General features: G+C 36.9%; 4 protein-coding genes across 5 annotated transcripts; 3 read left to right on the forward strand and 1 right to left on the reverse strand.

The window, feature by feature from the left end:
• Nucleotides 1–2,123: 2,123 nt before the first annotated feature.
• LOC125223826 (alcohol dehydrogenase-like 7) lies at nucleotides 2,124–4,616 on the reverse strand. The gene is made up of 10 exons (XM_048127122.2): nucleotides 4,465–4,616; nucleotides 4,244–4,380; nucleotides 4,112–4,158; nucleotides 3,397–3,719; nucleotides 3,241–3,323; nucleotides 3,085–3,160; nucleotides 2,918–2,982; nucleotides 2,730–2,825; nucleotides 2,495–2,659; nucleotides 2,124–2,408 (listed from the first exon to the last, which is right to left on the reverse strand). Exons 1-10 carry the CDS (start codon nucleotides 4,505–4,507, stop codon nucleotides 2,292–2,294), a joined length of 1,152 nt encoding a protein of 383 aa, XP_047983079.1. The 5' UTR covers nucleotides 4,508–4,616; the 3' UTR covers nucleotides 2,124–2,291.
• A 2,401-nt stretch (nucleotides 4,617–7,017) lies between these two features.
• LOC125222060 (Ubiquitin-like superfamily protein) lies at nucleotides 7,018–16,339 on the forward strand. 2 transcript variants are annotated; one of them, XM_048124468.2, is made up of 18 exons: nucleotides 7,018–7,151; nucleotides 7,944–8,095; nucleotides 8,434–8,551; nucleotides 9,193–9,291; nucleotides 9,382–9,497; nucleotides 9,599–9,667; nucleotides 10,562–10,723; nucleotides 10,835–10,901; nucleotides 10,986–11,137; nucleotides 11,882–12,046; nucleotides 12,124–12,195; nucleotides 12,592–12,715; nucleotides 12,787–13,098; nucleotides 13,175–13,290; nucleotides 13,362–13,517; nucleotides 14,555–15,166; nucleotides 15,675–15,833; nucleotides 15,923–16,339. In XM_048124468.2, the coding sequence occupies exons 2-18, from the start codon at nucleotides 7,967–7,969 to the stop codon at nucleotides 15,983–15,985; spliced, it is 2,691 nt and encodes an 896-aa protein (XP_047980425.1). In that variant the 5' UTR covers nucleotides 7,018–7,151; nucleotides 7,944–7,966; the 3' UTR covers nucleotides 15,986–16,339. The 2 variants fall into 2 exon arrangements, with proteins under 2 accessions (XP_047980425.1, XP_047980426.1); XM_048124469.2 differs by having other exon boundaries at nucleotides 15,678–15,833.
• Nucleotides 16,340–17,164: 825 nt separating this feature from the next.
• LOC125222063 (uncharacterized) lies at nucleotides 17,165–18,435 on the forward strand. The gene is made up of 2 exons (XM_048124471.2): nucleotides 17,165–17,260; nucleotides 17,892–18,435. The coding sequence occupies exon 2, from the start codon at nucleotides 17,895–17,897 to the stop codon at nucleotides 18,222–18,224; it is 330 nt and encodes a 109-aa protein (XP_047980428.1). The 5' UTR covers nucleotides 17,165–17,260; nucleotides 17,892–17,894; the 3' UTR covers nucleotides 18,225–18,435.
• A 2,830-nt stretch (nucleotides 18,436–21,265) lies between these two features.
• LOC125222062 (L-ascorbate oxidase homolog) lies at nucleotides 21,266–25,587 on the forward strand. Its single transcript, XM_048124470.2, has 6 exons — nucleotides 21,266–21,469; nucleotides 21,618–21,727; nucleotides 22,862–23,132; nucleotides 23,996–24,444; nucleotides 24,521–24,886; nucleotides 25,078–25,587. The coding sequence occupies exons 1-6, from the start codon at nucleotides 21,338–21,340 to the stop codon at nucleotides 25,367–25,369; spliced, it is 1,620 nt and encodes a 539-aa protein (XP_047980427.1). The 5' UTR covers nucleotides 21,266–21,337; the 3' UTR covers nucleotides 25,370–25,587.
• The last annotated feature ends 656 nt before the right edge of the window (nucleotides 25,588–26,243 follow it).

Raw genomic sequence — 26,243 nt, forward strand, 5'->3', positions numbered from 1 at the left:
AAGCCAGATTTTTATAATTAAAATTTGACGATAATTTATAATAGAAATATCTAGGAATAAATAGAATATATAAGAAAAAAGTAGAGAATTCTAGAAGAGAAAAAAAGTAGGATGAAAACTTTAGAACAAATACATATGCCGTCTATATATATTCCTATTGTAAATATTTTGTAGATGTTAAGTTTTTCGCAAGTTTAGTTTTTTAGTTTTGAAATTCGAGTGATGATAAAGTGATATATTAAATTAGTTTTCGTAAAATTAATTGAACCGTGCATCGCACGGGAGTAGATACTAGTTGTGATAAAATACAAGATTAAAAAAAAACGGAGATATATTATCACGGGATAAGTTTTTGAGAAAGATAAGAAACAGAATATATACTACTATAAACACAGTCTCTAGTCACGAGCAATAGCGAAAACTGAGCAATCCTGAGCAATAGCGAAAACTGAACAATCTTATAAAGATGAAAATTTAAAAGTGGCTTAAATCAAACATTTGATATGCATAATTAACAATGAACCACTCTCTTACATAATTAATTAGTAAAAAAACTCTCCTATCAATTAGTGCCATGCATATTGTATTTTATTCATGTTGAGTAACTTTATTTTCTTTGTTGTTTTTATTATAACATGTGAGAGAGAATCTCTTGAAGAGATAAAAATTGCAATGTGCATGTGTACATGCACGGTCACATAGTCACATGCATGATAAAATTTTTAGCGCCGATTATCTACTCATTATTTACCAACAACCACACCAACTATTATTTCTTTGTAGTGGCTAATAAATTAGACATCAATAGCTTGTTTTATTTTTTTGTATCCCTATTTCATAACAAACGATGATTGATTTGGATATATGTAAATGATATCCGTAGCATCCGGCACAATGTTTTTGTAAACTTTATTATTTATTTTTATTTATTTATAATATTATGGGTTTTTAGACTCACAAATTAAAAACGTGAATGCCGTTTAAGATCAGAATGAATATCAAATAAATCTTAGCATGTGCCTTGATTAAAGTTGACTGTTGAGTAGCACTTCATTAAGATCACTATATGGCAGATCTATATATCGAGACAGGGATTAAGAATAGAAAATTAATTTGATTAATGACATTTCATGGAGTACTACATTTTATCGAGACGATAATTAATTAACTGCGTTAACTTTACAAATGAACACCGGGTGAATTTGTGGAGTAGAAGAATGTGATTTTTTTTATGGGGTATTAAAGATTTTTAAAAAAATTAGAAGAAAAAGACTTCAATAAAAAACAATGAGAAAACCACAAAAATAATGTGAAACAGACACATAATTACCCAATATTATTGTTATTTATATTATTCAAACAAATATTTAAGTTTGGATTTTTTATTATAAACGAGACATATAAGGGCATTCACAATGGGGCGGAGGATAGCTCCGCCCTATGCTCCGCCACATCAGCATTCTATCCTCCGCCCCTTCCACCTGCAATGGGGCGGACTGGCTATAGCCCGCCTTATAGTCTGCCCTATAATTTTTACTTCTATTTTGTATTTAATTTATGTTTGCAAATATATCAAGCAAAATAAATATAAAAAAGCAACACAATTAAGGCAAATCCTACATTTACTTAAATAAAAAAAAAGTTACAAAATTAGAAATAAAAAAAAGTGCACTACAGATAAAAAGAGGCTAGTCTAAAGCATTCCCAACTTGCAGCGGAGGCTCATCGATCATATCCTGGAGGTACGTGATTTGAGTCGGGTTGTCCGTCTGCCTGAGGGTGTTGTGCGTGTCCAACAACGTCCTATAGTCGGAGGAGGCCACCAACTCCCTGTAGGCATGTCCCGCAGCCGAAGTCGGGGCCGTGGTCGCGCTCGGGGCCATAACAATGGGCGGAGGATGCGACGGAGGATGCGTCCTCCGCCCCTTCGTCCACCACTGTAGGGTTGCGGACGATGGACAACCGATGATCAATCCTCCGCAGATGATGCGCGTCCTCCGTTGCATCCTCGCCCCATTGTGATGGCATCCTCCGCCCCATCGTACCCATCACAATTTTGTTCACCACGTTTTTAATACTTTATACACAAATATGCTTGTGTTTCAATTATTGAAAAAAAAAAGTTAAGCACCCATCACAATATCGTTCACCACTTTATATTATTCACAAACAAATGCTTGTGTTTCATTTATTTCGTTGAGATATTCCACGCTGGCATCAACTGTGGAATATTCTCATCACTCACATTATATAAAAATATAGTAACAAAGAGATCTCACTAAAAGGCAAATTCACTTATCCATCCAAATCACACATCTGAGGCTCTTTCCTTGATGAAGCAAATCAAAAGCTTTATTGATCTCTTCAAATCCAACCTCATGTGTCACAAACTTATCCAGCTCCAATTCCTGCACCAATGCAAAATTAAACCTCTAATTTATCACTCAATACAACAAGCAACACGAACACGGACACGAACACGATACTGATATACCTTATCCATGTACTTCTTAACGAGGATTGGAATGTCCGACTTTGTCTTGAGACCTCCGAACAAGGATCCCGATATAGTTTTTCCATTAACGAGAAGTTCGACAGATCTGAATTGGAGCATCGCGTCGGGTCTATCCACCCCAAGCACAATCGTCTTTCCCCACCCCTGGTGTAATGTAACATGGAATCAGCACAAAAACTCGTGTTAATTAAACCTTCAAGGCCGGAGGACAAACCTTTCGACAGCAGGCATATGCTTCCTCGACTAGGGATGACCTTCCAACACACTCGAAGCAATAATCTGCTCCTCCATCGGTCATCTCGTTTATCATCTGAATTAACCATAGCAACACTTGACTAACGAGAAATATAGTACTAGTACATATTTCTAAACGAGAAGAATGCAAGTGGCGAACTTCCTCACCTGGCTTACGGATTTATCACCGCAGCTTGTTGAGTCGATGAAATCAGTCACTCCAAACTTTTTACCTGTGATGAAGATATTAGTACAGAATAAGTATTATGTCGATTTCTCAAATCCAATGATCATTTAAGCTTCATTACTCTTTCTATATTAAGAGGAGGGCTTACTCGGTTCAAACTTCTCAGGGTTCACATCAACACCAATGATTCGAGCAGCACCACACAATCTCGCCCCTTCTGCAACCTTCGTACCACGCCTAGTTTATCTAGAGATGTACACGAAAAAAAGAGACGAAAAACAGAGAAAAAGGAAGGGATTCTTACTGCCAATCCAATTGATCCTAAACCGAAGATGGCAACTGTAGATCCTTTTTCGACGCTTGCTGACCTCCAAGCCGCTCCCACGCCTGGAAAAACATCAGACGTGCTTCAAATTCTATGCATATCATTATCAACTCCATTTAATCAGATCATACATACCTGTGGAGACTCCACAGGAAAGGAGGCAAGCCCGGTTGGGAGGGATTGTCGGGTCGACTTTGATCACATTAGCAAGATGAACAACAGTGTACTCACTGAAACTAGACACAAACATGAAATGGTGTATAGTCTCCCCGTTGAGGTCCCTGAACCTGCTCGAGCCATCGTGCATCCAGGGATCGATTTTGAACGGGTACTTGGTGCATAGGTTGCTCTTCTTGGACTTGCAGTCTCTACACTCCGCACACTCTGACATAAAAATCGGGATGACCATGTCGCCTTCGACAACCTCGGTCACCCCTTCGCCAACACTCTCCACCACACTACAAGTGGAGAAAGAGCCATTTGAAGGATCAATTTTTGGAAATTTGATTTTGCAAGACTCAATTTTTATCTCATAAAAATCGGGATGACCATGTCGCCTTCGACAACCTCGGTCACCCCTTCGCCAACACTCTCCACCACACTTCAAGTGGAGACAGAGCCATTTGAAGGATCAATTTTTGGAAATTTGATTTGTCAAGACTCAAATTTTGGAAATTTGATTTTGCAAGACTCAATTTTTGGAAATTTGATTTTGCAAGACTCGATTTTTATCTCATCACAGAATGCATCTTTTATGTAAATTAGGGGAAAATGACATATTCTCTAAGATTAGGATCCATGAAAATTGGAAATAGTTTATCAGCAAAGTAAATATAAAATCAAATATTACCCAACTGCTTCATGTCCAAAAATCCTGGGAAACGACGCCGTCGGCACCTTCAAGAGTTGACCGAAAAAACAAAGGTAAGGTTGAAGAAAACAAATCAAAATTGATGGGTGAAATTGATAGTAATTAGCATACATTTAAGTTCAAGAAAGTGACATCGCTGTGGCAGAGAGAAGTGCAGATGATTTTGATGCGAAGCTCGCCGGATTTAGGAGGATCGACGACGATCTCCTCGATCACCAGCGGCGCCGCAGCTGCCCTCGCCACCGCCGCTGCAAAAACAGCCGGCGTTGACCGCTTATTAGTGTATACAGATAAGTAGATTTAATAGTATTATTAATTGGTTAGTAATTTACCTCTGCATTTAATGGGTTTGCCCGCAGTGGTAGTGTTGGCCATTGAAAAAAATTTGATTTTTTGGCAATGTGAAAATGAGAAGTGCAGATTTAATTTGATGGAGAGGATAATGATAAGGCCATTTTTGATTTTGTAATAATGCAGACGCAGTAGTTACGTTGTGGAATCTTTAATCTGAAGTGTGACAGGGTACCAGACTATTGTGTAACAACTTTTGGATTCTTCAACGAGGACTCTAACAAATTAATTTAATCTTGCCTAAGTAATTGATGACATATTGCCAAACTTATGACCAAATAGTGCTTATAAATTATTAATTGACTTTTGGTATTTCAAGCTAATTGGTATGATATTCAAAAGTTATTTAATTGTACTATGTTTAGATTTGGTATGAAGAAAATGATGATGGATTGGGCATTCAGTTTTTATGAGGAAAATGTTACAGTGTCTCTTAAAATCCCGAGCTCACTCAAAAATAAGTGATTTGATATTTTTATGAAGAGTATTTTGACATGAATTTATCGAGTGCGTAAGTGACTCTTAGAGCATCTTTTAATAAATCGTAGGAAGTGATTCTTAGAGCATCTCCAATGGCTTTAGGCCAGCCACATGCTAGCCACTCTCTCTCTGCCACGTCATCAACACTAAAATTCCACCTGCCACATCATCATTTTAATCAAATAGGTTAGCCTTGCGGGCCAGCCACAGGCTAGCCGCAATAAAAATAATTCAAAAACAACTACATTTACGGAATTAAACACAAAATACGGAATTAAATCTACGACACATATACGGAAAAAATTCGTTAATTTTATTTAAATAAAAGAAAGTACATTAACTAAAAATAAAAAAAAATTACATAATAAAAAAAAATCCGGACTTCCACACACGAGCCACCACCCCACTCTACTCCTCACTAATTTATTAAAAAAATACATTAAAAATGCAATAATTTTATATAAATTAAAAAAGGTCCATCCTAAAAATAATCATAAAAAAATACATTAAAAATGCATAAAAAATACATTAAAAAATGCAATAAATAAAAAAAATACATAAAAAATACATTAAAAAAATGCAACAGGCTAGCCGAAATTGAGCCTACAATGGCGACTAGCGGGATCGGCCAGCGGTCGGCTAACGCCCGCAAATCGGCTAGAGCTCGCCGATCGACTAGCCAAAATACCGCTGACCGGTTCCAATAGTTCGACTAGCCGGTGGGCTAGCCGCTATTGGAGATGCTCTTAAATTCCAAATGATAAATAAGATGGATCATTAGATTTATGGACGGAGCTAGTGTATGTTGAGAAGGGGCAAATCCCCTGCCTCAATTTTTATTTTATTTTATGTAAGAATACATAGCATTTTATTTTAATATATTTATTCTACCACTGAAATGCATCCTATATTTTAATAAAAAAATAACACACTACCCTAAAATATTCGCAGTCCTATATTTTAAAATGAAATAGCCCCTCCTTCAAAATAAAATACGTAGAGCCCTGGAAAATAGAAAAAGGTCTATAAAAATTGTATGCAGTTTGATAACATAATAAGCAGAGCTAGATCGAAACAAAGGAAGTCACCAAGGACTTTGGATAGCTAAATTGTCTTCCCTTTGTTATATTTCTATAATAATTTATTTGTATATTTATAATTTTGCCCCTCAAATATAACTTTTGGCTCCATCCCTAATTAGATTATTCAAAGTAGGTTACTTATTAGAGTTAGAACTAAGAAAATAAATGACTCTAGTCAATGTGTCGTGCCAACGGGTTAGGAGTTATGCTCAAGTTATGAGCCTTTTTTAGTAATCCATCCAATCCTTACGGTTGACACGAAATTTTTCGGCAAAGAGTTTAAGAAAGCAATGTTTATTGTTACGTAGATATGTAAAATCATTGTCACGTAACGAAATATGTACATACTTATATAAAATCAAGTATAGTGGCCCAACATTGTCTTTTGTTTTATCCAATTAATTTTTTTCCAATACCCATAATGTATACGAGAATTCTACAACTGTATACGAAGACGATGGCTCTAGACAAGAGGCAAGGCTTCACGACACTTGTATTCTCAACATTGAAACAATGAGCTAGTAGATTATTTGCATTTCTCCTTGGCCTTCTCTTTTAGAAAAGTACAGCTCAATTCGATGTCGATCCATTTCGAATCAACATACATAATTGATTTTTGTAATGAGGAGACTCGGTAGGATTGAATGCCGATCCATTTCGAATCAACAAACACAATTGATTTTTATAATATGGAGACTCGGTAGGATTGAAAATCGAACTTATGCCGTTATGACTTTTTGTTATGAAGATGCAGTCTAAGTTAAGAAAAACTGATTTTTATAGTAAAGTATTATTTAATTTTAATTTTAGAACCGTCAATAACTAGAGTAAATAAGTTTTAGATAAGAAGGAATCATTATTTTCCATCAAAATTAATAGTACTAAAATTATGGGGCGAAAATAGGATTATAGCCTAAACGAAGCCCTACTAAACTAAAGAAAATTTGGGAAAGTCTAGACGCTTCTGGAAGAAATACAGATTTGACAATGTTAATACGTTGCTTTTTTTTTCTTTTTTTTTTCTCGTCAAAATCATTTCTTTGAATCCAAAATCTAGCACTTTTCCTATCCACCCTTCCCCGATTTTCTCTCCGAAAATCACAGAGGTTCGATTTTGCTGCTTTGATTTTGCATTTGAATCAGCCTTTTTCGATTGCTATTCCCCTTTCCTTCTATTATTATGCGATATGATTTTCCATCGTGAACCCTAAGTTCTAGCTGTTTTACTCTGTTTTCCCCAAGTTGTTATTGTGAAGCCATATATCTATTTGTGGTATCGTGTGATCGCCAATGGAAGAAAAGTTAGCATTTTATTGATTTGTTTTTCCTGAATGCGCCGCTCCTTCCATTTGATTGGAAGTTGCTTAATTGATTTGTGAGAATTATGGCTGTGTTGGACTGCTCTGGATTATGTGAACTTCTAATCGAATTTAGAATATGATTAGGAATGGCTAATTCTTCCAATTTTATGCGTTTTTGTTCCACTATTTTAGTTTTTTGCAGTAGTTTCATCTTGTTTATTACTAGTAGAGTTAATAAAAAGCAAAATGAGACATGGGATGATGACTAGATCGATCACTCGGTTCACATTAACGAGAATTACATGCTTTAGAGATGCAAATCCATAGCCATTATTGCCCAAAGGTTTTGTAGCTGAATGATAGCTAAGCTCAAGAGTCTTGTCTTTTGCTGTTCAAATTAATATCAACATTACTATCAAGAGATGTGAAGTACATTTTCCCCTTGTGTAGATACTTTTACAGCTCGAAACAACTTGTGAGACTTTGTTGAGTTTTATGACACCATTTAATTTATGAGTTCATCTTACAATTTTTTATTGCAATGATGAGACTTACTACAGTTCTACACCCGGATCTTATGATGTTCATTGTGTCCAGATATACAGTGGCATTTAAGTTACATGGCTGAGTCAAAGCCTAGTGATGGATCTAGTACAAGTGATGTGTGTGGTGGAAGTTCAGAATCAACTCTTCAGCTCAATGTCAAGACCCTGGATTCACGGATTTACAGCTTCCATGTGGATAAGAATGTAATTTCCTAGATACTATGTGATTACTTAATTACTTTGCAGACAATTAATTCTAGATGCAGATTAGGGAGGCATTGGATGCATTATCTATTCCTTCTTTCTGAATCAGCCATACTATCTTTTTCCAAGTAAATTTTGGGGTTCATATGTCGTCCAGTACCCATCAGATATTGGAGGTTGATATGTTGTTTACCCCTTATGATTCTGAGAAAAGGAATAAATTTTAAGACAGCCTCAAAGAAGTTTTTATTCGGCCATTCCATAAGTCCATAATTTGTAGCTTGTTTTTTGGTCATTTTTATCTTCATTGTCTAACATGTTGATTAACACCATTTCAGATGCCTGTATCAGCATTTAAGGAGAAAATAGCAATTCAAAGTGGTGTTCCTGTTGGGCAGCAGCGTCTAATTTTTAGGGGCAAGGTCTTGAGGGATGAGCATCGTCTTTCAGAATATAGTATCCTACCAATTGGTGCTTGCTTTTTATGTACTTATGAATTGAGCGGCATGTCAATTATTACAAATAAAATAATATAGACTTTTCATTAAGTGATGAAGAGATTGGGAGGTATCTTTGTGCATGTATATTAAAGATCCATGTTATAGGCTAAGTTTTTTTTTTTTTTTTTTTCTGTTAAGTTCCTGAACTTTTAGTATGATGCATTTAGCAACTAAATTCACTTAGCCGTAATCAGATTTTTGTGGAACTCCCTCAGCGCATGTTATTCATTTTATTAGTAACTCTTTATCTTCTCTGGTTGCTTTTGCCTGTGTTATTTGCTTGTAACACAATTAATTTGATGCATGAATTGTATATGGTAAAGTATTAGTGATACCAGAAGTCTGGTATCTTAGTGGTATTCCTGACCTTTATGAGGCGAGAGAATGGGGTTTGATCTCCAATTCTCCACAAAATCAATGTTCAAAAGCTCTACCGTCTGTCTACATTAAAAAAAGGAACTTCTTCGGGTTTCATGTTACAAAAATAAAGTTTAATGGCCTTACCCCTAGAAAAATATTTCGAGGGGTTAATAGAATTTGCTAATAATGCAATGCACTTCATACCATCTTCATGGTTTACACTTAACAATGTAATAGATGTGGAAAACGGGGATACATTACATTTAGTTGAAAGGCAGCCACAGCCTTCTACTGGGTCTAGCTCTGGAGAGGCAACCTCAAACAATGGCGTTAGAGGTTGTGAGAAATTGCAATCCTGTGATGTTGGTCTATCTGTCTTCAAGAAGTTTCCCAGGTTTGTTTATTGCTTCCTTTTTCTGTCTTCAGGACAGGATTCTGCTGGTGGGCCACGCCATCGTATTGGGCCAGTTGCGCATAGTATTGTATTGGGGACCTTAAATGTTGGGGATCCTGGCGAAGCTGTTGTGCCAGATATAAGTCGGGTATGTCCATGTTGTTATGCATGGTTTGCCAACTAAAACTTGATGGAACATTGTATGCTGTCTTTTCCATGCCAATTCACTGATTTTTTTATGCTTTTTAGGTGATTGGGGCTGTATTGAACAACATTGGGATCACTAACCTGACAGGAGGCTTGCAACCAGGGCATCCGGTATTAGTTTCCTATTTCTTTTAGTTTAACTCTATGATCTATCTTGGTGCGCTTATCTTTTTAGCAAGTTGTTTGTATATTTGTGCAGTTTCCTGTAGATGCTTGTGTAGTGGTTCTTATGCAATGTTGTTTATATATTATACTTTATCTTTGATTATTGCGCTTGTGATATAGGATATGTTATCTGTGGGTTTTCACTTTTCAGTTACGTGGTCTCTATTACTGCAATTTCCTTTAGGCTAAATAGTATGGTGACCTGTATCTTGTTTTAACATTATCCACGAGCTGTTTTCCTTTACTCTTTGCTATTGGGGCTTTTCACTCTTCATTCACAATTGGAATTGGAATTCCTGCCTAATTCTTTTCTGATTTAATTACTCTCTTTTTTTCACTTGGTACATGTGCATCAGTTTTCTTTGGGGCACTATTTTATTCTGCTTGTGTTCATTGTGGGTGTACAGTAGTCCTTATTAGCGAATGCTGATGTAAGCTTGCTTTACTTTCTGATTAAGTTCATATATTAATATGATTCTGTTGAACCTTAGCTCATTTATGTGAAATATGAAATCACTGCCTGTATTGCAAGCTACCATGGAAAGTGGGAGTATGTTGTATACACAATCAAACTCACTCTGAATTATCTTGAGATATTATTCCAAACTTGACCTACGCTTTTAAAGGCCTTCTCAGACCACTACATATCAAAGAGGATTTTGATAAACACATGAAAATGATGATGAGAACAGATTGATTACTCCCATCTTAAGCGTTCTTTAATGTGTGTTGGGTACACCGTGAGAAGATTCGAACTATATTGAACTTGTAGTCATCTTTTTAAAAATTTTATACGCTCATCAGTTCAATTAGTTGTGAACAGTTCCTTCTCATTTTCAGGCCTCTCATGGAAATGCAACAGAAGCATCCCAGGGTCAGGCTGGCAGTGAAAATCAGGGTGGAAATCAGTCCATCCCATGGCAAGCCTTCCATGGCCCACCTGCATCCCATGCTATGCAAATCCCACTGGGAGCAGCAGTTGCTATTCCATCTTTGAACATGGTAGAAACTAGAAAGATAACCTGCCTTCCAATGAAGCCTTGAATAAGATTCATTTTTTTTCACATGAAAGTTTATTTTGGGTTACACTAAGTCAATCTTTCCCTTTCACAGCCAGTTCCTGATTCATTGAGCACACTTGTTGAATATATGAACAGAATGGAACAGGCTTTGCAAAATGGTAATAACATCAATATCCTTGTGTGTTGTCTTTCTTTGATAAAATAAAATGATAAAATGTCTTACTAGGATTTCTTTGAATTAGGAAATCAACCCAATCAGTCCACTGCTAGCGGTAGCACTCCTGCTACTGTATTGCCTCCAAATTCTCGTGGTTTACCAACAGTTGAAGGCCTGAGCATTGTCTTACAGCGTGCTCAACGTCTCCTTGGTGAACATGCCGTCCCAGCGATTTCTGTAAGCAGCATTCTGCAAGCTTTTATTTCTCTTCTTCTTTTAGTGCAGTTTCTTTGGCCAACATATTTGTGATTCATATTGTTTTTTAGTAACCACCATCTCTTTTGTTTTGGCTCATGCATAGATACATGTGTTTATCTTGTTACTTCTTCTCAGAGGTCTTGAGTCTTTGTATTCTTCATATGACTGGAAGGTTGCCATTTCAATGACACTTAACAAGAGAATCTAGTTATTTTTTGCTGAAACTTAGTCTAGTTAGCTATTGGCATGGAAATGAAAGGAGATTGTAGTTTTTTTGGTTATCGATTCCCTAATGCGTTTTGATTTTCTGTATCTTGAACATACCTTTTCTTTTGGCCTTTGAGAGTGATGTTTTTCATCTGAAAGGAAGAATTTTATTGGAGAAAGTATTTAATCCTTTTCTTCAAGGCTTGATGTGGGTTAAGAAAAGATGCTGCAACAGCTGTACTCAGGCTTGAGCCTGTCAGGAAACGACGAAGATTATAATCTATTAATTCTGATAAATGTATATCTAAATTGTGAAGCTTAGAAAAGAGGGTGAGTGGTGACAGTACAGCACAAGTTTTGAGATTGTGAAGAACTTAAGGAGTCTAGCTGTCTAGGTTTAGTATCTTATCAAATCCTTCATCATTATTCGGGCGGGTGCACCTCATCTATAGAACTTGTGTTATTACTTTTGTAGTTCATTTGTAATGGTTCTGATACCATAAATATACTTTGTAGCGAACTGCAGTTCGTTTGGATGAAGGAAGGGGGTCGAATGATCCTACCGTAAGGGGGCAAGTACAGACAGAATCCATTCAGTTCGGCATGGCCATGCAGCATTTAGGTGCTCTTTTCCTAGAGCTTGGGAGGACTGTTTTGACTCTTCGCATGGGACAAACTCCTGTATGTCTTTATGTTTAAACTCAAGCAGTTTCCAATGTCTAAATGATAGCCACTAACATATACTGGTATTCATGTAGGCTGACTCTTTCGTGAATACTGGGCCTGCTGTGTATATATCTCCATCCGGGCCTAATCCGATTATGGTCCAGGTTTGTAATTGAATACCTGTATGAAAATTATAGTTCCTGTATATTGTTCAGATAGTGCTTGTACTGTTTTTGCTGTGTTGTGAAATTGGAGCACAATTTCGACTTCAGATATATGTTTGCTGACTTTGCATTGTCTGGTGATATAGCTATGAACTTCTATCTGCTGATTTGTATGTACTCCAAATCTCTAATGAAAATTCAGATTCTTTTGGTCGATAAAAGAATCAACCTATTTCTTCTCTGAAGGTTTGTCTGTGTAGTGTGTATCAAGTGTATGTATGTATGTTGACCATAAGTTCATACATTGAACTTCCTTGATGCTCTGTTCTTAATAATTTAAAACCTTGCTGATATGATAATAGGAAAATGATTTTGACAGTTGATCATCTTCTGCAGCCATTTCCTCTCCAATCTACCTCTCTTTTTGGCGGTTCATCTGGTGTTTCAACGAGTCACGTACCTCTGGGTCCAGTTGGTGTTGCTACAGTTCCAAGGAATGTAAATATTCACATCCATACAGGTATGTTGTACTTAAGAATGTGCTTGTAAGAATTCTGCGAAGGGTACTGATGCCATACGATGTTTAATCAGGGGCAGCACTGGCACCTACAGTCTCTACAGTTGGTAACAGAGCTCCTAATGGAGAAGGAATGCAAGGGCAAGCTGCCAATGCAACTGCATCTGCTGATTATGGTCAAGCTCATGGAACCACTGGGTTAAACATTACCAGAACTTCTATTCAGTCACAACCTATCTCATTTTCTGCTTCCGGTGCTGTACCAACTGGTACTGTTGACCAACAGCCTCCACAATCTACATCTATTTCCTCAACTTTAGCTGATCTCAGCTCCCAGATGAGAAGTTTAGTTCTTAACATGCAGGGTGAAAACAATGCACCATCAGGTATTACAATTTACACACCTATAGAATATGCTTGCCCCCTAGTGTTTTGTATACTGACGTATACCTATATGTGAAGGTCAACCAGATAGTTCAAGTAATCAAGAGGAATGTGCCCGGTCTGGTGCCAGAGATGCAGACATCGGAAGAACTGGTACCACAGCTGCTGAGACCAGCAATATGGATGACCAGAAGGTGAGAAGTATAAGCAAAATGATGTTCTTCTGTAACTCCCAGCATGTTTCTTACTCAACACAAACTCACAGGTCGAAACTTCCTACCACAAACCCAAATTTGAGCCTTCTATTGCTTCTGATGGAGCCTCACATGAAATGTCAAGCACATCCAAGCAAGGTAACAATAGCACTGGTGGTTCTTCAAATGTTCCAATCGGATTGGGAGTTGGAGGCCTTCAACCTAAGGTAAGACATTTTTCCATTTCCTGGTCTACCGGAAGATAATTATTTTTTAGAGATGATGTCATATAACGTCTGCAATTATTTTTCATAGTTTCTAAATTTCTAAACGTAATGACAGAAGTAAAATGAAATTGAGAGGACTAAAACGAAGAATTAGAGTAAGTTTGTTAGACTGTTGAGGGGAACATGTACATCATTTTGCTACTATAAGACACTTTCAGTTAATGAGAAGAAATGAACTTTAATCTGGCACATCCAATTCCAAGAGAGTGAAAGTTATGTAAACCCTTTCTTGGAAAACATGTCTGATGTGTCACAAACAATCAACCTAGATACACATAAAGAAAATAGATATTGTGGCCCCAGGAAAACTGTTCAAGTCAAAGAATTTAAAGGATGAGTAGTGAGTTTGAGTTAGCCTCTAAGGAAAATCCCTCTTTCCAAAAGTATTAGCCTCCATAGTTATACTGTGTGTTTGATAGTTTCTCTTTTTAGTTCCCTCTGTACACCAATCTCTTAACTGAACAGCAGTTCACCCTGCTGACTGCTTCCTCCACAACCCAATGTGGCGATGCCTCATGGACATCTTTATTGGCATTTAGGTTTGGATATGTCCCGACTAACCTATTTTCTAGCATTCTGGGTTCTACAAAATCATCTTTTAAAGGGGAGAAGAACCCTAATAAGTACATGCTCTAGCAACATACAGCCTTAGCAATTTCAATCCACTCTAATCCTTTCTTTTTTGTCTGAAATTGTCCAACCTTTTCATTTTTGTGTGCATGACACTGTTGGGCTCCTGGATGAATGATCTACTAATTCTATAGCTTTTAGGTGAATCTTGTTCATGACCTTCTGCTGTAGCATTTGAACTGAGATTGTTAAAGCTCTTATGTTTGACTTGTAGCTATTACCGATGTAGTAGGTTGTCCAGATTAATTGTGTATGAGTTTATCATGATTGTCTCTTCATGGGGCTTAAGTTCTTGCTACAGAGTTTCTCATGATTACTTGTATTATTTCTGCTTATATTTGTGGCAGAGGCGAGGTAAGCAGCCACCAGCACAACCCAAGGATGTTGATGGTTCACACACTGATAGTCAGGGAAAGCAAGCTAGAGCAGTTGGTCAACACGTTTTGCAGTCACTTGCATCTCTTTCAAAAAGTGGAAATACAAATCCTTCACCCTCAGCACAAACACCTAATATTGCCAGTGGTGTGGAAACTAGTCTGCCAGCAGCAAGGCAAAATGTTGATGGCCAAAGTGATTTGGCAGATGCAATGTCCCAGATTCTGCAGGGTCCTGCTCTAGATGGCCTATTGTCTGGAGTTTCACAACAGACGGGGGTCGGGTCACCAGATATGCTGAGAAATATGTTGCAACAGTTCACTCAAAATCCTACAATGAGAAATACAGTTAATCAGATTGCACAGCAGATGGACAACCAAGATCTTGGAAGCATGTTTTCAGGTATGGGTGGAGGCCAGGGAGGAGGATTTGATTTGTCAAGAATGATGCAACAGATGATGCCTATTGTTGCTGGGGCTTTAGGAGGTATTTCGTCTGGTTCTGAAGTAGCGTCCCCAGCAGAACCTGCGCTATTGGAGAATAGGTCAAGAAGAGGGATGTCAATAACTAATGGTGACCCTCAGGTTTGTGTAGAAGATTATACGAATATGTTTCAAGTCCATATATGCATCATACATGGTTATAAGGCTACATTGCATATAAAGTTGCCACATATTGATTTCCTAGAAGAGCAATAGCGTTTTAAGCATAAACCGTGAATTATATCCTTAAGCAACCTTGGACTAAATGATGAACTATTTTATACAAAATCAAAATTACTAACAGATTTTTCTTGTGTAAACTTGATTTATCAAATTTTTTAAATTTCTTATTTTCCACAAGTGTGCGTCCAACGTTTTCTTCTTTATTTGACATAAATATTGTGTTTGTGTTGAGGGGCGGGTATATATATATAGAGAGAGAGAGATTATGAGATTAATACTACCGTTGACATGCAAACTACTGTTATTGTTCCCTTTTCCTTAGAATAACTTGTGGTTTCTATCTCCCACGTGAATATTCTTCGTCTTTCACTTTTAGTCCTACAATATTTTTGTTTGATGAAGTATGCTTTGTTAACCTCTGAACCAGCAGATTGATCTCCAACAAGTAGTTCAGAGGCTTACAAATAATGGTTCATCTCGGGAAGTTTTCCACTCTCTAGTAGACGGGGCAGTAAACCTTTTGGGTGATGGCAGTGCTGTGGAACATCTTGTAAACGAGTTGGGCAGTCAGGAAGGGCTCGTTCAGGTGCGTGGTCTTTCTTTACTTTCTACATTCAATAATCTGCTATAGCATCAGAATGAAGCTTCACCATTTCTCTGTTTGGTTATCAACAGGAATTCATGGAAATGTTCCACCATGACGTATCACGAAGAATTCTCGATGACCCAGAATCTTAGGAACTCTTATCTACTCACCCTTATTATGCTTCTGTTCATACAAAGCCGTCTGGTAGCAGGAAACTGAACTCATTTGTGGTCTGCTTTTGTCGCAATTACAAGTGATTTTGTCCAAACAGGTAGGGTGTATAAAGAATTGATCTTCAAGTACCTTTGCACATGACATTGCTTGAAATTATGTTGCAGACGGCTTTGAATTGCTGGTTGAGGAATATTCACATGGCCTTGATTTATCAAGTTTTAGTTTTTCTTTTCAACTTTGGATGTGTTATTATGCTAGTTTGTTTGTGTAAATGTATATTTCTTTTTGCTTTTTGCGTCCTATCAATATCACAACTTCATATTTGAACTGTTTCTAGTGCACGAGATTCAAAGATAAATGTGGCAAATATGTGAGCCAGATTTTTTATTTTAATGAAAATGGAAATATCACTTATATTCCAGTTTTTAAAATTTATATAAAGAGAGATGGGAAATTACAAACTCCTCAAGATTCAACTAATAAAAAGGCCCGTAGGAATTTTTAAACCAAAGAAATTTTTTTGGATAAATAGTTGATTTTGTTTCATCGTTACAAAAAATGAAATCTGTTTAGAATTTTTCCAATTGAGACATTGTGTGGTAGCTGAAAATAAGAACAAAATTGGTGGAAAGAGTAGAAGCAAACACAAATTAAAAATTTAAGTATTTATTGTTTCTCATTATAATTAATATATTATAAATGGTTACTATATTGTGATTTTTGTACTAAATTGGTTATTAAATATTCTCTCCGTCCATGAAAAATAGACGAATTTTAATATAGAATTGATAAAGTAAGAGTGAAAGGAAAAGAGTAAGAGAGAAGTAATGTTAATGGAATGTGTGGTCCATATTAATAGTAGTAATAAAAAAGGAAAAAAAAAGTAAGAGAGAAGTGGTGTTAGTGGAATGTGAGGTCCATATTAGTAAGAGAGAAAGGAAAAAAGTAAGAGAAAAATTGAAAACTTTTTTTTTTAATATGCTATATTTTTTGTGGACAACTAAAAATGATAAATATGCTCTATTTTTTTTGGGATAAATGAAGTATTAATTTGTTTTTAAAAAAAAGTCTGAAATTCGGGCCTGAATAACCCGGTCCATTGAGATAATTGGGCCTTGGACCCGAATATTTCAAGCTGATTCGGCCCGCTCCACAAATTCCCCCAAACCCAACGATTTTTCTATCACCAAACCGTAAATCCTCGCCCTTTCCCCAAATTTTACTCTCAATCTGTCACCGGACTCCGCCGCAAGGTTAGTTTTACTTCAATCGCCGCCGATTTATTTGTAGATTCACTTTGATTCCATTTCCTCCGATTAATTTTTCCAGCTGAGGTTTTTCTCTGCAGTTGAGTGGTTTTTCTGTTGTGATAGTGGTTATCGATTCTTCTTAGGGATTTGATTACATCGCGAGATATGCATTGTCAAATGAATTTATCAATTTCTATGATGCGAATTAGTTGTGAATTGTGCCTCTGTCGAACAATTTCGCAGAGCTCGATTCGATTTCCTAGTCTGACTTCTTTGCTGTCGATAGAAAAATCAAAGACAGAAATGAGTTTTTGTATGTGCAATTAGATGTTTTTGTATGTGTAATTAGATGTAGATTTCTGTTCATAATCCATTATACTATATATGTTGTTCATTGATGTGTTTATTGGGCATCAAAATAAGCATACTTTGGTTTGGTGTATTGGTTTCTATATTGGAGAAGCAGTTAGCTTTCCTGAGCATGTTTTCAATTGATGTGTTTAATGAAGTTTCGTGTTGCTCGATAGCACGTGGCCCGTGCAGGGCCGGGGAGTCTGCAACGCAAGTTGCGACCTGGCCCGAATGTTTTTACAGCTCTACTCATTTGGTGTTGAAATTGTTTGTTTGACGACAGAACATGGGAACCCCGACACCACAGTCTGTCGAGACTGTCCGAACCCCTGATGGCCGCCTCAAGTATCCCAGCCTCCTCACAAGTGCCAAGAAACACAAAGCGAGCTTCGTGCAGTTTGCTATCATGACCGGAATCCTAATGACGAGCCTGCGATCTCTCGCCCATAAGTACCGTATTCACGAACTCACGGAGGATGCTGCCTCCCTCAAGAAGGAGCAAGGGAGCCTCGCTGCTCGCATGAACCACATCAAGGAGAGCCTACGCGCTGAGGCCGCTGCTGAGCCCACGGGAGCGTTTGCTGCTAGGCTTTGCCTCCTCCTCGGAGATGAATGAAGCACTCATCCCTTCTGCCCCCAATAAGCATTTTGTAAAAGGTTGTTTGAGCTGTTTCTGGTGAATGATTTGTATCAGAATTTTACTAATAAGTTTGTGAAAATTAGGGAGTTAGAAAGAGTTATATTGTTATCCGGGAAATGTGTTCTTTCATTGAGGATTTTGAACTGAGATTATACAATATTTTTAGTCCTTTTTTGTTGGACTTGAATTGAGGTTTGAGTAATTTGATATTTTGAGGTGATAAAATAAATTTGATGTCCAACTTTCCAAATGAATACATTTTATTCAAAATGTTTTTCTCCCCCGTCCCACTTTAGGAGTCCTGATTTACCATTTTTGTGTGTCCCATTTTAGAAGTCCCAGTTGAAATTTTCCATAATTGGTAATAGGCTCCACATTACACTCACCTTTTTCCACTTACATTTTTTATTACTTCCTCCGTCCCCATTTAAGAGTCACGCTTTTCCATTTCGATCCGTCTCCAATTAAGGATCACACTTTATTTTTGCCATAAATAGTGAGTAGGTCTCACATTCCACTAACTCAATTCACTCACATTTTATTATAAAATCAATATAAAAAAATGGGTCTCAAATTCCACTAACTTTTTCAACCAATTTTCTTTACATTTCTTAAAACTCGTGTCCGGTCAAAGTGCGACTCTTAATCAGGGATGGAGAGAGTACAAAACTAATACTATATAAAAGTAGGATTCACATTCCACTATTTTTTTTTACCAACTTTTCTTTATAATTCTTAAATCCGTGCCGAACTTAATCGATATTTCTAAAGTGGGACGGAGGGAGTAAATTGATTTGGATTTGCTGGCATTGAATTGTTGTACTTTCTAGAAAGTGAGTTGTTTGTACACTATTAATTCTCATCATTGCTAATTACTACCACCGGTTTTCACCTATAAAAGCCATAATACCAAAAGCCTGTAAACGATATTAATAGTAATAAATTCTTGATTTGATTTTAATATTTCACAATTCTTCAAACAAAATTAATAGTAATCCAAGTACTACCATTGATTTTTGTTTCAAATTCATGATTTAATTATATTATCACTTACAAACAAACAAAACTACCATGTTTTTTAATAGCAAGATCCAAAAATAGTTGAAACCCACATGAAACGAATTACACCTCCCCTATTTATGTCATTCTACAATAGATCTGACATTTAATTATCACTGCACCACTCAGAATTCTAGATCCCCCCAGAAAATTTTCGATCTATTAATGAAGATTACACATGATGCAATTGACAATTCATAATTGTTTAAGTTATTATAACAAGAAGTCAACCTAACAAATTTCCTAGCCTTTTTAATTTTATTTCACATTGTTAGTGCTCATAAATGCATAGATTTTGATATAGTATATGATTACGCCAACTATATTAAGTTTGACCACACTACTCATTAATTGGTCTGATATTCTTACTAGATCGATTGCTAAACATAAACTCATACACACTAAGAGCCCATTTGATAAGTTAGTAATGTCTAGATATAGATATTTATATGACTATTTCTAAGTGTTTGATATCATAGTTAATCTATTATGTCAGCCCGTGGTTTTCTCTATGACCCATCTGAACCCGCAAATTTTTCCTAAAAATACAAAGATATGTATCTCACAAATTTGGTCGGATAGCATTTCTACCTCATTTATTATGATTTATTAATAAAAAATCTAGATAATTTCTTGTCTCTCAAACAACAATGAAAAAACTTTCATCCGAGCTTATCTTGACACGAAGCCCGCATTTCTTATCTTATTTAACAAATCTTGTTATATCTCATCTTTCTTATCAAATGAACCCTAATAATTTACTTAAAATTGTTTTATCTTTAAAAATACCCTTTCGCAATATTTAAATTTGAACAATCCGATCTTTAACCATTTTATAGTGATCACGTCGCGATGAATTCAAACTTGAAATCTTTTGCCTCGAGCATTAATCTTTCTATGGATAAACCGCCATAAGTTCAAACCCATCTCACTCACTTTCTTTAGTATAGGATTGATGAGCGGTGGGACCCACAAGAAGCTGTGGTACAGTACAACTTATCAATGCACATGGCTGGCGACGCGTCAATACTATTACTACTACACACCCAAATCTCATTCCCTCATCTCTTAATTAGATTTTTAAAATATCAATATTGACCAATAATTACAATAATTGCTGTTTAATGTTATTTTATAAAGAAAAGCATTATTCTTCTACAATATTCCTCCAATCCCAAATGAAAAACAGACATAGGCATGTGAGTCGCCCATTTGGGCCTAGTTCATTGACCTACCACCGACACCTCCACTTTCTTAATTTTGAATTTTTTCTTGAACCAAAACATAATTCCCTTTTGCTTTTTGGACATATATGTTGTGGGTTATACTAATAATCCCTCCGTCCGCCAACAGTAGTCCCATTCTTTGGCGGCACTGATTTTAAGAAATGTTAAGAAAAGTGAATGAAAAAAGTTAATGGAATAAAGATCTCACTTGTAAATATTAGTTTTAAATGAAATATGAGTGGAATGAGTTAGTGGAATGTGTGACCTATTACCATTTATGGTAAAAGTAAACTAGGACTCTTATTCGCTGACGATCTAAACTCATGTTCGCGGACGGGAGTAATTATGCTATTAAGTTTTACTATGTGAAATAATTATAATCCTTACACGCATTGTTTACGCGTATAGAGATATATTTCATATACTAGTTTTTCATTAGTGGAAATGTGTAATCAATATTTGAAACACAACCTCTTTACACGCTGTAATCATTTCATATGCTGACTTTTACATACCCAATAATTCATTGCAATTTTCCCAAATCAAATTTTCCCTCTCTCACATTACAAATCACAGCCACAAAATTCTCTTCATTACACACAAATTAACATTCTTTTTTGCTTTTGCCCTCTTTTTTTAAATTAAATTTAAAATATTAGAAGCAATCCAATCTGTATCCCACTTTATATATCCCACTGGACCCTTTCATTCTTCAACAACATCACTCCCATTCTCTTCATCTCATCACTCAAAAAAAAAAAAAACTCCAAAACACATCACTTTTTTTCATCCTCCACCACCACAATGCCATCTCCGCCGCTGAGACTAGCGGCGCTCCTCCTATGCTTGGCCGCCGCCGCCGCCGACAGCCCCTACAGATTCTTTGATTGGAACGTCACCTACGGCACCATCTACCCTCTTGGAGTCCCTCAAAAGGTTCCTTTTTTCTTCTCTAGCTCTTGAAAAAGTTAATGTTTTTACTATATTTTGTGCATTGTATCAACAACCCTTTTTAAGTTGTCCAAAAGGGTGTTGGAATATGGTGATTTCTTGAATTTTTTATGATTTATGAATTATGATGCAGGGAATTTTGATAAATGGGCAATTTCCGGGGCCGGAAATTTACTCCGTCACCAACGATAACATCATTGTCAATGTGTACAACAGCTTGGATGAGCCTTTCCTCATTCATTGGTAACAAACAATCCACCTTTTTTTACACTTTTATGTGTGTTTATATACCAAAAACATTTCGTGCAATTTACTCAAAAAAACAACACATTCGTCCAAATTAGATCTAGATATATGTCTTGATGTCATAGACTCATGTGACTTAATTTTCTTCCACATTAATCGAATTGTAACATTATATGATGACCTTTGTAGTGCTAGTTACAAATATCGGAAAATCATGAATTTTGGTCGATTTCTGGTCAATATTGCACCGTTTAAAATTATTCGATTTATTATAACTTTGTCAATTTTTTCAATTATTACATTAATCAAATTGTAAGATTATATGATAACCATTGTAGACTTGTAGTAGTAGCATTACTAATTAGCTAGGATGACCTTATGTTCATAGCTTATACAAATATAGTATTTTAACATGATTTTTTAATCTACAAAAGTACTAATCTTTAATCTGTTCGAGAAAATTCCCCCTGATGAGGTGATATTTTAATGCAATTCACGAGCAACTGAGACTGTAATTAATATATATATTAATACTAGGGCGGTGGAGACACACACATAGCTATATATATTAATTACTATTACATCTATTACAATAAATTCTTACCTGCTAAAAGGGTAATACCTTTTCAATAATTGCAGCGGCTGAAGTCAAAACTTAAATTTTGTGATAAAAAACAATTTGTAGAGTTTGTATAATAAAGCTAATGTGGGGGAAATAGAAATAGGCACATGGATTTTAAACAATTATGAATGAATGCACATGGAGTGTTACATCATTAGTTTGTGTAGATCCAATTATTATCTTAAAGAGATTCCTACACTGCATTCCTAATTGTCAAATGTAGTAACAAAATATTTTTAATTATATCATCAAATTATTGAATAAGACCAATTTTGAGCTGTAATACAGCCAGAGGGGGCAGTTTTGATTTGTCATTTATCGAACTATGGTTTCTATTTATAGACAAATGATGCATTGTTTCTATTTTGTTGGACTATTGCATCTTTATGTTATTTCCTCGAAGATAGCAAAAAGGGTAGTAATAAATTTGAAATTAAAACTAGTGTCGCACCCGTGCGATTGCACTGTTGAACTGTCAAGACTAAAAGTTCAAATGTCGACAAAATTAGGAACGGAGTGCAGAACAGGAGGAACTCGTACGAGGACGGCGTGATCGGGACGACATGCCCGATTCCGCCGGGGCAGAACTTCACATACATACTTCAAATGAAGGATCAAATTGGGAGCTTCTTTTACTTCCCATCATTGGGAATGCACAAGGCTGCTGGTGGATTTGGAGGCATTAGGATCATGAGTAGGCCTCTAATTCCAGTCCCATTTGATCCACCAGCAGATGATTTCACCCTCTTAATTGGAGATTGGTACAAAAATAATCACACTGTAAGTATTTCCTTCGTCCCTGAAAATTTATTATTTATTTCCTTTTTCGTTTATCCCTAAAAATTTGTCACCTTTCACTTTTACCATTTTTGGTAATGGACCCCACATTCCACTAACTCATTCTCACCCATATTTTATTTTAAAACTAATATATAAAAGTAGGACCCATGTACCACTAACTTTTTCAATCCACTTTCTATTAAATTTCTTAAAACTCGTGACAGATCAAATGGTGACGAATTTTGGGGGAAGGAGGGAGTATCATTTTTTGCCTTTTATTTCCCATCTTTATTGTTGTTTATTAATACCATTAATGGAAAGATCATGGGAAATTAAGAAATGCTAGTTGTCACATCGTTGTCAAATACACTAGACATCATGTGCATATTCTTATAAATTTATGAATAAAAAATTACACTGAAATTCTTGAATTTTAAAGAGAAAAAATTGAGATGGGAAGAATATTATTTATTATATCCACGTTTTTAATATTTTTAATTTTAGAGTGTGTCGGTAACGTGGTGGGCCTGCCCATATCGGGCCGGGCCCATTTTTAGTAATTAATTACGGCCCATTTCTTTTAGTGGGCCTACCGAATTTACTGTGCATTTACTATATGCTCTTTTATTATACCAATCTGGCAATCTACTACTAAGGGTCTTGAAATGCTACATTTTATTAATTTCATAAATTGACGTTTCAATGTGACATATCTATAGATGTGGGTGAAGTGGGAAATAAATTTTGATAGAGTTATAGTACTATAGTAAATAAATGATTAATACCTAGTTAAACAATAAATCGTGTTTTAGATATATTTTCTGCGTCCGTCACTGATGATGACATGGTATGTTGCGATGTAGGTGTTGAAGACGATATTGGACAGGGGCAAGAAGCTGCCTTTCCCCCACGGCGTCCTGATCAACGGGCGCGGCCCTGGCGCCACCGCCTTCACGGTGGACCAAGGAAAGACGTACCGGCTGCGCATATGCAACGTGGGACTGCAGAACTCCCTCAACTTCCGGATCCAAGGGCACAAGATGAAGGTGGTGGAGATCGAGGGAACGCACACGCTCCAGATCAGCTACTCGTCTCTCGACGTCCACCTCGGCCAGTGCATGTCCGTGCTCATCACTGCGGACCAGCCCCCACAGAACTACTACGTGGTCGCCTCCACCCGCTTCACCTCCCAGGTCCTCAGCAACACCGCCTTCCTCAAATACTCCAGCTCCAACACCCCGGCATCCGGCCCACTCCCTGGTGGGCCCACCACTCAGATCGACTGGTCCCTCAACCAGGCCCGTTCCTTTAGGTACCGTACCGCACCACCCTACATTATATATTTAGTAACCCCAAGCACCCCCTAACTTTTTTTTTTTTGTTTGCAGGACTAACCTGACGGCGAGTGGGCCAAGGCCGAACCCGCAGGGGTCGTACCACTACGGCATGATCAACACTACCAAGACCATCAGGCTGGCCAGCTCGGCCAGCCAGGTGAACGGAAAACAGAGATACGCCCTCAACAGCGTGGCCTTTAAGGCGCCCGACACGCCCATGAAGCTTGCTGACTACTTCAAGATAGACGGTGTGTTCCGCGTTGGGAGCATCCCAGAGGCCCCCAATGGCGCAGGGATGTACGAGGACACATCGGTGTTGGGAGCGGACTACAGGACCTTCATCGAGATTGTTTTCGAGAACTACGAAAACATCGTGCAGAGCTACCATCTGGCTGGCTACTCCTTCTGGGTAGTAGGGTGAGCTCCCAAAACTAGCATTTTTCCAATTACGAGAGAAATAGACTAAAAAAGTGATCGGAGTATTATTAGTAGAAAACAGTCCAATCTCATTTGAGAGAAAAAAAAGTTACCGAAAATAGAAGTGACTATTTTTATGGGACGAAGTGAGTAATTGTAATATTAACAAATGGTTAAAATGTTGTGTGCAGAATGGATGGAGGGCAATGGAGCTCAAATAGCCGGAACCAGTACAACCTCCGGGACGCAGTCTCCCGTTGCACGGTGCAGGTGTACCCCAAGTCGTGGAGCGCGATCTACATAGCGCTAGACAACGTGGGGATGTGGAACTTGAGGTCGGAGTTCTGGGCGAGGCAGTACCTGGGACAGCAGACGTATCTGAGGGTTTACACGGCCTCAACCTCGTTGAGAGACGAGTATCCGATCCCCAAGAACGCGCTGCTCTGTGGCAGGGCCAAGGGAAGGCACACCCGCCCCATATGATTCGAGTAACGCAAAACACATTTCATTACGGCGTTGATGGTTTGCAGATCTAGGTTTCTTAAGAGTCAGCTACCACTCTTTTTTTTTTCCAATTCAGTTAATGTCCTTAGCTCAAGGTCAGGTCACCATTCTTTTTACTTTACAACTACTGGGATATTGTATCTTTCTTCTTATCAAGTTATATAGTATAATTTAATAAATTTCATTGTTTCAACCAATTCAATTGCCATTTTTTCTATCTCGGATGGGATCACTGGATATTAAGTTTTCTCAAAGTTAGTATTTTTCTCGTGACTAGACATTTTAACGTTGTGAAAGAAAATTAAATGACTTGTGACTAGTCCATGTTACTCCCTCCGTCCCACATTTGTGGTAACATTTAGTTATGGCACGGGTTTTAAGGAATTGGTGGAGTGTGTAATTAATGAAGTGAGAAGTGTAGTCTGTAATAAATGAAATGAGATGGTGGAGTGAGATGATGAAGTGTGTAATAAATGAAGTGAGTTGGTTGAAGGTGTAATTTTTTATTTTTATTTTTGTTTTTTATTTTTGTTTCCCAAATGAGTTTGGTTTTTTATTTTTGTTTTTTGATTTATTTTAATATAGATAATGGCATTTGGGTGTAATTTTAGTAAATAATTGGGTAAAATTTTATGTGTAAATATGGTAAATTCTAAATGTTACTCCAAATGTGGGACGAACTTTTATGGTAAAATGTTACTACAAATCTGGGACGGAGGGAATATATTTTAGTAAATACACATAGTAAAAAAATAATAAATTTGGTATTTACACTGACTTCATTTGGGTATAGATGCATGTATTTACAAAAATTTGGAAACTTTCATTTCAACTTGTGATTACTCTAGGTTAC

Source organism: Salvia hispanica, chromosome 1 (assembly GCF_029641045.1).
Source record: "Salvia hispanica isolate PSC_SH4W2 chromosome 1, Shi_PSC_v1, whole genome shotgun sequence".
Classification (NCBI taxonomy): Eukaryota; Viridiplantae; Streptophyta; class Magnoliopsida; order Lamiales; family Lamiaceae; genus Salvia; species Salvia hispanica.

Excerpts from the sequence above, each read along its gene's own strand:
- LOC125223826 (XM_048127122.2), bottom strand. The coding sequence starts at position 4,507 with ATGGCCAACACTACCACTGCGGGCAAACCCATTAAATGCAGAG. Across the intron at positions 4,159-4,243 it reads TCACTTTCTTGAACTTAAAT|GTGCCGACGGCGTCGTTTCC; the intron begins GTATGCTAATTA and ends CAACTCTTGAAG. Across the intron at positions 2,826-2,917 it reads GTGATAAATCCGTAAGCCAG|ATGATAAACGAGATGACCGA; the intron begins GTGAGGAAGTTC and ends TGGTTAATTCAG.
- LOC125222063 (XM_048124471.2), top strand. The coding sequence starts at position 17,895 with ATGGGAACCCCGACACCACAGTCTGTCGAGACTGTCCGAACCCCTGAT.
- LOC125222060 (XM_048124468.2), top strand. The coding sequence starts at position 7,967 with ATGGCTGAGTCAAAGCCTAGTGATGGATCTAGTACAAGTGATGTGTGT. Across the intron at positions 10,724-10,834 it reads CTATTCCATCTTTGAACATG|CCAGTTCCTGATTCATTGAG; the intron begins GTAGAAACTAGA and ends TCCCTTTCACAG. Across the intron at positions 10,902-10,985 it reads GGAACAGGCTTTGCAAAATG|GAAATCAACCCAATCAGTCC; the intron begins GTAATAACATCA and ends TCTTTGAATTAG.
- LOC125222062 (XM_048124470.2), top strand. The coding sequence starts at position 21,338 with ATGCCATCTCCGCCGCTGAGACTAGCGGCGCTCCTCCTATGCTTGGCC. Across the intron at positions 21,470-21,617 it reads CTCTTGGAGTCCCTCAAAAG|GGAATTTTGATAAATGGGCA; the intron begins GTTCCTTTTTTC and ends ATTATGATGCAG. Across the intron at positions 23,133-23,995 it reads GGTACAAAAATAATCACACT|GTGTTGAAGACGATATTGGA; the intron begins GTAAGTATTTCC and ends GTTGCGATGTAG.